Source organism: Euleptes europaea, chromosome 19, assembly GCF_029931775.1.
Source record: "Euleptes europaea isolate rEulEur1 chromosome 19, rEulEur1.hap1, whole genome shotgun sequence".
Classification (NCBI taxonomy): domain Eukaryota; kingdom Metazoa; phylum Chordata; class Lepidosauria; order Squamata; family Sphaerodactylidae; genus Euleptes; species Euleptes europaea.
The window spans coordinates 5,293,300-5,302,815 of NC_079330.1; the positions used below are offsets into that span (position 1 = coordinate 5,293,300).

At 50.3% G+C, this 9,516-nt stretch overlaps 1 protein-coding gene across 1 annotated transcript; it reads right to left on the minus strand.

Annotated features, from left to right (window-relative positions):
• Positions 1 to 753: 753 nt before the first annotated feature.
• On the minus strand, positions 754 to 3,687 carry HES4 (hes family bHLH transcription factor 4). Its single transcript, XM_056865140.1, has 4 exons — positions 3,578 to 3,687; positions 2,773 to 2,868; positions 2,345 to 2,432; positions 754 to 1,486 (listed from the first exon to the last, which is right to left on the minus strand). The coding sequence occupies exons 1-4, from the start codon at positions 3,683 to 3,685 to the stop codon at positions 921 to 923; spliced, it is 858 nt and encodes a 285-aa protein (XP_056721118.1). The 5' UTR covers positions 3,686 to 3,687; the 3' UTR covers positions 754 to 920.
• Positions 3,688 to 9,516: the final 5,829 nt, after the last annotated feature.

Genomic DNA, 9,516 nt, shown 5'->3' on the forward strand with positions numbered 1-9,516 from the left:
TCTGCAGCCCAAGCAGCTGTTAGATGTCTAGGGGGCAGGAACTGGTTATAGAAAAAGCTAGTAATGTTATTTAATAGGATACAAATGGTATGGGATGTGGGTATAGCCAAGTGCTGGTTGGACAGCCTATGGGATTAGAGTGCGGTGATTTTGGTGGGCTGCTCCTCCATAGTGTATCCATGGTTCTGGAGCTAATCACACTGATGTATCCTCCACCCAACCTTGCAGAGAAATCCAGCAAAGTTACTGCCCCGTTCATAGAATCATAAGAGTTGGAAGGGACCACCAGGGTCATCTAGCCCAACCCCCTGCACAATGCAGGAAATTCACAACTACTTCCCCCCCCCACACCCCCAGTGACGCCTCCTCCATGCCCAGAACATGGCCAAGATGCCCATGTACTAGTCTGCTTGCTCATGTATACCTGTGGAAGTCATTCTTTTTCGTCACATACAAAAAGGAAGCCCCTTCTTATCCACTGTATCCACAACTATTTCTGCTCACCTTAGGTGAGTACAAGCCTGCTCCCACTATGTTTCGCCCTTGCCAAATGACACACTGCTTCTTCTAGTTCAAGAAAGTTTTTATTTGTACAAACACCTTCCAACATTTTTTTAAAAAGCTCAGGCATACACAGACTCACAAAAAGAAGCTTTGGCATAGTATGTGGGAATATTTGATACAAAACTAAGACTTTCTTTTCTTTTTTAAAAAAAAGAAGTATATCACATAACCAACATTTTGTTTTTGTGTTTTTAATTTTTTTAAAAAAGTAAAAATACTAAAATCCCATCCTTTGGAAATGAATAAATAAAGAATTGGAAAAGAATTTTTAAAAACAAACACACACAAATCAAGTTCCATACAACGGAACCAAAATTCAGATATTTTCAGGGTCTTGGGGGGCAGTTAAAAGGGAGTCACCAGGGTCTCCAGACAGATTCACCACGGTCCCCTCCAGCTTGGGACACAGGTGCTAAACTCCCCCCAAATGATGTGAGTCCTTGCACCGGGGACACTGAAGGAGTTGTTGACGAACTGCTGGAAGAAACTGGCATGTTTGCATTGGCATATAGTGGTATCACTGGCCCGGTGCCAGGCGGAAAGGCTGGGTTGGGAATGAGGAATGCAAACTGGCCATCGGTTGCCGGCACCAGTTGAAAACCCCCATAGACCTTTGGGGACAAGGTTTCACTGGGGTTCAGTTTGCAGGACATTGGCATGGCTCCAGCTGGTGGGCCTGGCAACTGGACATGCAGAGGTTGAGCCAGATGTGAGGGCTGTCCATTTGAGGCTGGAGGCGGAGGGGGCGGGTAGTTCATGGCCACGATCTGACCGAGACAAGCAGAGAGGTGGTTCAGCAGCCGGCTACGGACATCCGTGTTCACCCCTTCGCAGGTAGAGAGGAAACGGGTGACTTCATTCATGCACTCATTAAATCCAGCCCGGTATTTGCCCAGCACCGTAGGATCAGCGGTCAGGGCAGCTGTGATGGAGAAAAGAGAGGGAGGGAGAGGGATTAGTGGCTGGAATAATTCAAAGCCCTGGAGCTTTTTGACAAATTCCTTTCCTAAAGGATGTTGCTGCCACTTGGACAAATCTGCAGAATGCTGCATGCCGGTTCTGGAACTGCCTCTCATTTCTCCTAAGCTTTCTTGTGTCGGTTGTGGGAGCTGGCTGAGTAGAACTGACTCCTGCCACAAAGCTTCTTCTCAGACAAGCCTTTTTGTGTGTGTGGAGAAATCACTGTGCTTGGACCAGAGAAATCCGAGTTCAGATACTTAACTCGGTGATGAATCGCATTTGGGTGGTCTTGGGCGAGCCAAGCTCTCTCGGCCTAGCTGTGGAGTTGCCCTGAGGATGTTTATATTCTCACCGGGAGATCTACTTAAAGGAAGGATATGGTGCCCAGCGTGCTAGATCTATCTATATTAACTGGAAAAGGGGGAGGGCTGAACATATTAAACTGTAGTTGTGAAATTCCTGCATTGTGCAGGGGGTTGGACTAGATGACCCTGGTGGTCCCTTCCAACTGTATGATTCTATCCTTTATCCAGAGTCCGGCCCTTGATCTCATAAGCTCAATATTGCAGTGGCTCTCCAGGCAGAGAGAGGCCTTTCCCCGACACATGCTACCTGAAGTCCCTTAACTGGAGACACCAAGGTGTAACCCTGGATCTTCTCTGTGCAAACCATGTGATTTATGGTTGAGCCACACCCCTTCCTATAGGGCTACTTAACGACAGGCAGTTTTCAGTCTCTCACAGGACAGTTGTGGGAAGGATAAAGCTCCGGGCATTAATAGCGCCCCTCCCTTTCCAGAAATGGGATGGCTGCCACTCACCTGTCATCTGGGCTCGCTGCAGGTTCCGCAGGTGTTTCACTGTCATTTCCAGGATATCAGCTTTCTCTAGTTTGGAGTGCCTAGAGCTCTGTTGGAAGAAAGCAAAGGGGGTGGGTTGGAAGAGTCAGTACAGCAGAGAATTTCTCCCCAGGACCTCAAAACCTTCACCTAACAATGTGAGATCAGTTTGCTGTCCTCCCCGCTCCCCAAGGCTATCTTAACAATACAACCAGCCTAGTTTCCCAGGATAAAACAGGTGGGAGGGGGGACAAAAGACACTCTCTCTGCTTTTGGCATGACCCAGCTCCTTTGCATGCCCCAGAATCCGCTGAAACAATTCAGGGGGCTTAAGGAAGCCAGGCCCTGCCTCCTTCCCCCCCCCCCACTTCAAACTCTTCTGAACTGTTTCTGTCTCCCGCACAACTTACATCTTTCTTTAGGGCATCCAGGATGAGTGTCTTGAGCTGACCCAAACTTTCATTGATCCTGGCACGCCGTCGCTTCTCCATGATTGGTTTGGATGACTATTTGGGGGTTGGGGGGAGAAAGAAGAAGAAGATTAGGTGAGCACACTACTCATTCACACACCATTCTCGTGACTCTGCCCGATTTAGTTTCCTGGTTGTTTTTTACCCCCCCACCCCAACTTAGAGGCATGTGCCTTGGTTGCTTAAGCCAATATACTGGACTCTTTAGACGTTGTAGTACATTCCTTAGCATTGTGGGACACCCCCCCCATGTCTGGATTCTAATTCCACCATGTTTCTGTGCATTCCTGCCACTGTAACAAGTTGTCATCCTGCCCCTTTCTAAAATGTACAGATTAGATATTTAAGAAAGCTGTTTTTCTAACATGCCAAATCCACTGGCTTCCTACGGTCACCCTCTCTAGACGCCTCTTTTTTAACCTCCCGCCAGCGGTTTTCAGGCGATCTTGTACACCAGAAGCACCCATTATATCAAATAACCAAGTGCTTCTGGCTTTTCGCTGAGCTAGCCAGCCTTAGACACAGGAGAAAGGCCGTCTGTTTATAAAATGATCAACATGAACTGAGCGAACATTCACATCCAACCAGTTATCTCTCTCTGTCTCTCAGATAAAACAGCAGCATCCAAGAATCAAGTACTTTTGGGGGGGGGAGTTAAAACATTCCATTTGTAGGACCTGCAAAACCGCAGGTACATTTTCTCATCCCAATAAGCCGACAGATCCCCCCCCCCTTTCTCAATTACCTTTCTGTGCTCGCTGGCGCTCTTGGGTTTGTCAGGGGTTTGGCTGGAACTGGCCGGAGCCCCCGCGATGGGGGAGGCGGTGGGCTTCTCCAGGGTGTCCGCCGGCATGTTTGCAAGTCTCTTTATTTTTGGATGCAGTTTAAAAAAAAAAAAATCAAAAAGCTGGAGCAGGGGGGGAAACGCACGTTGCAAGAAGAATCGGAGCGACTCCGGTTTCGAACTGTATATCCGATGCAGGTAGCTCCGGCTCCCCTGCCTCGCCGTTGGGAGCAAAAGGCTTTTCCGGCTGCGATCCCGGGCTCAGAGCGCTCGCTGGCCGCGCATCAGGCGCGCGCGCGGCTGCAGCGCCTGCTGGCTGATCCCTTTCGCAGCTGCGGATCCTCCTCCTCCTCCGCCGCGGCTGGCTGGCTGCTGCTGCTGTCGGACCGCAGGGACCCCCCCTGCGCCTTTATAGCCGCCGGCGGCTCCCAATTCGTGTGAAACCTTCTCCACATTCTTTCCCACACTCCCGCCAGCCAATGGGAGACGGGACTCACCCCGTCGGCCGCGCCGATTGGAGGACGCCCCCGCGAGCTGTCAGTCACGCGCCGAGCTTCCAAGAAGGGGAGAAAAAAAATCCATCCCAGGCTTCGGTGGAAACCAGCAACTTGGGGGAGGGGGGGGAGTTAAAGACGGCTTAAATGGGGATAGGGGGAGGAGGCATGGAAGAGCAGCAAGCCTCCTCCCCAAATAAGAGGGCGCTCCTCTCCCCCTCCCCAAAGAAGGTGCTCCCCTCCCCAAATAAGAAGGTGCTCCTCTCCCCCCTCCCCAAATAGGAAGGTGCTCCGCTCCCCCCAAATTAGAAGGTGCTCCTCTCCCCCCCAAATAGGAAGGTGCTCCCCTCCCCCAAGAAGGTGCTCCCCTCCCCAAATAAGAGGGTGCTCCCCTCCCCCCAAATAAGGTGCTCCTCTCCCCCTCCCCCAAGGCGCTCCCCTCCCCAAATAAGAGGGCGCTCCCCGCTCCCCTCCCCAAATAAGGTGCTCCCCTCCCCCTCTCCAAATAAGAGGGTGCTCCCTCCCCAAATAAGAAGGTGCTCCTCTCCCCCTCCCCAAATAAGGTGCCCGTCCCCCAATAAGAAGGTGCTCCTCTCCCCCCCCCCAAATAAGAGGGTGCTCCCTTCCCCCCTCCCCAAATAAGAGGGTGCTCCCTTCCCCCCTCCCCATATAAGAGGGCACCCTGCAACTTGGGTAGCCGCTGAAAAGGGTGCCTACAGTGCAATCCCCCCTCCCGTCCCCAAGAGAACCGTAGGAATGCAGCTGTTCCCAATTGTGCCTTGAAATTATTCGGGGTGGGGGGAGGTGGTAGAGTTAGCCTGCAAGCGCGCATCCAGTTTTATAAAGCACAGCGACCGGGGGGGGGGGGGAATAACCTCACCTCTTTTTTTGCAAAATACAAATGGATGCAATTTGTTTGTTAGTTTTCCTGTTCTTTCACAAGAAGATCAATGAAATGGACGACTTCTCTGGAATGGTGAAAGGCTGAGTGGGACTTGATCTCCCCCCCCCTCCCCAATTTAATAAGGAACCTTTACACCGCCGTTCTCTCGTTTGGTTTTGAATGTACAGCCCAGATGTTTTTTTTGTAAGGAAACGTCTTTTTAATACTCAGCATAGGACAAACACCTAATCCTCTTTCCCACCCGTAATACCGAGCAGGTGGTCAAGGGTGTGTGTGCAAACTGGAATGTGGGGGGGTGTCTTTAAAGATGAAGAACGCCCATCTCGGTAGTTTTTATTACTGCTTTTCTAGGTAAAATAATTGCAACCAAAGCTAATACCAATGCTTAGCCCCTATGATCAATTATGTACCCTCTCCTATTGTTTTCCCGGGTTTGAAAAACAGCTTTTGAAAAAGGGGGGGAAAACCACCCTCGTTTATATTTCTCTCCATTTTCTGCTTCCTTGTGATCTTGCCCTCGATTTCCGGTGGTGGGGAGAGTTAGAGACGTCTAGAGAGAGGGAGAATTTTGTATAATGTGGTGCTTCCTAACTAACCGAGGCTGCCTGAAACTGTATTAAATACTCGGATATCAATTAGATTTTTTAAAAAGTCTTGGTGAATCCTTTCCTAAACTAGGCAGCTTTAAAAATAATTATGGGACGTATACATTTGCAAGCAGTTAGGTGTGCAGTCGCCCGCCGTCTCTAAAAACTGCCTTAGCAAACCAGGCCGTGCTTAAAAAGAAAGAAAGAATGAATGAATAAAATCCAGATAATTCACAGTGGGTAGCCGTGTTAGTCTGTCTGCAGTAGTAGAAAAGGGCAAGAGTCCAGGAGCACCTTAAAGACTAACAAAAATATTTTCTGGTAGGGTATGAGCTTCTGAAGAAGTGAGCTGTGGCTCACGAAAGCTCATACCCTACCAGAAAATATTCTTGTTAAGTCTTTAAGGTGCTACTGGACTCGTGTGTGTGTGTGTGTGTGTGTGTGTGTGTGTGTGTGTGTGTGTATAAAGTGCCCTCAAGTCGCAGCCGACTTATGGCGACCCCTTTTTGGGGTTTTCATGGCAAGAGACTAACAGAGGTGGTTTGCCAGTGCCTTCCTCTGCACAGCAACCCTGGACTTCCTTGGTGGTCTCCCATCCAAATACTAACCAGGGCTGACCCTGCTTAGCTTCTGAGATCTGACGAGATCAGGCTAGCCTGGGCCATCCAGGTCAGGGCAAGTGCCGGCAAGTCACAGCCAACTTATGGCGATCCCTTTTTTGGGGTTTTCATGGCAAGAGACGAACAGAGGTGGTTTGCCAGTGCCTTCCTCTGCACAGCAACCCTGGTAATCCTTGGTGGTCTCCCGTCCAAATACTAACCAGGGCTGACCCTGCTTAGCTTCTGAGATCTGACGAGATCAGGCTAGCCTGGGCCATCCAGGCCAGGGCACTGGACTCTTGCCCTTTTCTAAACAAATCCAGGTTTTTCCAAAAGGTGCGTCGCAAGCAACGCGCGCACCTCCCCACAAAACTCCGCAGGCCCATTTAAACGCACGGCTTTAAACCCCCGCCGCCGCTTCCAGACAAAACCGCGCTTGCATCTCCCTCCAGCTGTTCTTTAAAAGAAAAAGAAACCCTCTTCCAGCGGTGGAGGAGGAGGAGGAGGAGGGGGGGGCAAGCGAGCCAGGCAGCAGCAGCAGCAGCTGGTCCGGCACGCGAAGCCGTGCCAGGCGGGCAGCCAATGGGCGCGGGGCCGCAAGCCAAGCTGCCTCCCATTGGCTGGCGGCTGCAGGAGCTGTCAGTCAAGCTTCCCCCCCCCACCCCTCCTCGCGGCCAAGCCAGCCGCCAGCTGTTCTCGTGCCTCCACCCGGCTCCCATGCGGGCCGCGCGCGCGCGCGCGCACTCCCGCGCGCCAGGTCCCCTCTCCTCCTCCTCCTCCTCCTGCTGCCTGACCCACGAGAGCACGTGCCAGAGCGCTTCTGGCTTCCTGCACCGGGCGCGCACACGCACGCAGGCAGAGAGCTCTCCAACAAACTCCTGCAGCGCAAGCCGGCCAAGGGAGGGGAAGCAAGCCTGGGAAAACCACGCCTCTCCTCTCTGCTTTTTCCTCCTCCTCCCCCCCTTTCCCCCTCCAGAGATAATGTGCAGTTGCTAAACAGCGCTGCTCTCTGTCCCATTATTACAAGGTTGGGGGGCGGGGGACAACAATAATAAAAAAAGATGATGGCCTAGATCCAGGGCCTTGTTCCAGAGAGCCGTGCTCCTCCGGTGTCGATTTTTCTTCTTTTTCAAAATGTATTGCTTAAAAAATGTTCCCAGAGGGGTAGCTGTGCTGAGCCGTTGATGCAGGGAGGTTTTGCCTTGGATTTGCCGCTCTCTAGATGCACATTTTTCCCCATCCGAATTCTCAAAACACTGCAAGGGGGGTTATTGTTGAGTTTTGAGAATATGGATGGGGAAAATGTGCATCTAAAGCAGTGGTTCCCAACCTTTTTTTGACCAGGGACCACTAGGACTTTTTTGTTCGGTGCAGGGACCCCAAGGTTCAAAATAAAAATTCAGAGAATTTGAAAATTAACTAACAGTTATGTTTAAAGTTTAACATTAAACTTAGAATAATATTTGAATATATATATTTTATAATAGAGAACTTTTAACTGAAAATATTAATTTATTATGGGTTTATAACTTTGTTTCATGGACCTTAATTTAGTTCTCGCGGACCCCTAGGGGTCCATGGACCCCGGTTGGGAACCAGTGATCTAAAGAGTGGCAAATCCAAGGCAAAACCTCCCATGCATAAATGGCCCTAGTCTATGCTTGAGAGCCAGCGTGGTGTAGTGGTTAAGAGCGGTGGACTCTGATCTGGAGAACCGGGTTTGATTCCCCACTCCTCCATGTGAGCGGCGGAGGCTCATCTGGTGAACTGGATTTGTTTCCCCACCCCTCCATATGAAGCCGGCTGGGTGACCTTGGGCTAGTCACACTCTCTCAGCCCCACCTACCTCACAGGATGTGTGTTGTGGGGAGGGGAAGGGAAGGTGATTGTAAGCCGGTTTGATTCTCCCTTAAGTGGTAGAGAAAGTCGGTGTGTAAAAACCAGCTCTTCTTCTGATTGCAGCAAAAACAACAAAAGTTATGGCCTGTTTAAAGATAAACAGATTTATTGTGTATGCTTTCAGGAGCCTACTTTATCAGTATTCAAGGTGGGTGGGGAGGATGGAGGTCAAAACGTCCCCTGTGGCTGCCTTCTGACATCTGGCACTCATAGGTATCCGAGCCTCTGAACATGAAGGTTCCATTTAGCCACTGAAGATAATAACTGTTTCATCTCATGAATTTGTCTAATGCTCTATTTTATAGCCATCTAATCCAGCGGCCATCACAACATCTAGTAGCAACAAGTTCCATAAGTTACATGTTGTATGAAGAAGCACTTCCTGTCATCTGTCCTGCATCTACTCCCCATAAACGTAATTGGGCACTCAAATGTGTATATTCTGCTCTGTTGTTCACTGCATTCACAATATGGATGGTATAATTTCTCAAGTTATTATGTTGATACAGTATAGAAAAAAAAGGATTGCATTCCCCACCCTGGCCGGGGAATACTGCTATCAGATTTATTCTTGCACTGCCTGTTTTAAATTGTCAGGGACGTCTACAAAGCACACACAGAGTATAAACTGGACGTAATCAAGGAGACTTACCTAGTCAGAACAAAAACATTCCCAAACCTTTTGTCCATTAAGTAAGGTTGTCAAGCGGCTGGCATTTTACCGGCTTGACCAGTATAACTGTGCTGTCAAACCGAGTCTGAAAAAAAAAAAAAAAAACAGTGTCCTCATTCTGCCAGGTTTCATCCATGACTTGCCAGTTTACACCCCGATTCCACCCCTGATCCGCTGGTTTACGCCCTGGCTCTGCCCCGAGCTGCTAGATTTCTCCGGACTTGCACTTCTGATCTAACTCTGCCCTGGTTGTGCCAGTCCTTGCGTCTGCTTCTCATGGCCACGCCCCGGGGGGCTAGTATTTTTGGAAACCCAAGGGTTAGAGGGTGTGGCTTCAGGCTAAGTTTGAGCCCCGGCACCTCCCACTTTGCGAACCAAGCAAAGGGGCTGTGGCTCAGTGGTTGAGCCTCTGCTTGGCATGCAGAAGGTCCCAGGTTCAGTCCCCGGCATCTCCAGTTAAAGGGACTCTGCAAGTAGGTGATGGAAAAGACCTCTACCTGAGACCCTGGAGAGCCACTGCCTGTCTGAGTAGACAGTACTGACTTTGATGGACCCAGGGTCTGATTCAGTAGAAGGCAGCTTTGTGTGTTCATACAGTTTGGGGAAGGGCTGTGGCTCAGTGGTAGAGCCTCTGCTTGGCAAGCAGAAGGTCCCGGGTTCAATCCCTGGCATCTCCAGTTAAAGGAACTAGGCGAGTAGGTGATGTGAAAGACCTCAGCCTGAGCCCCCGGAGAGCCGCTGCCG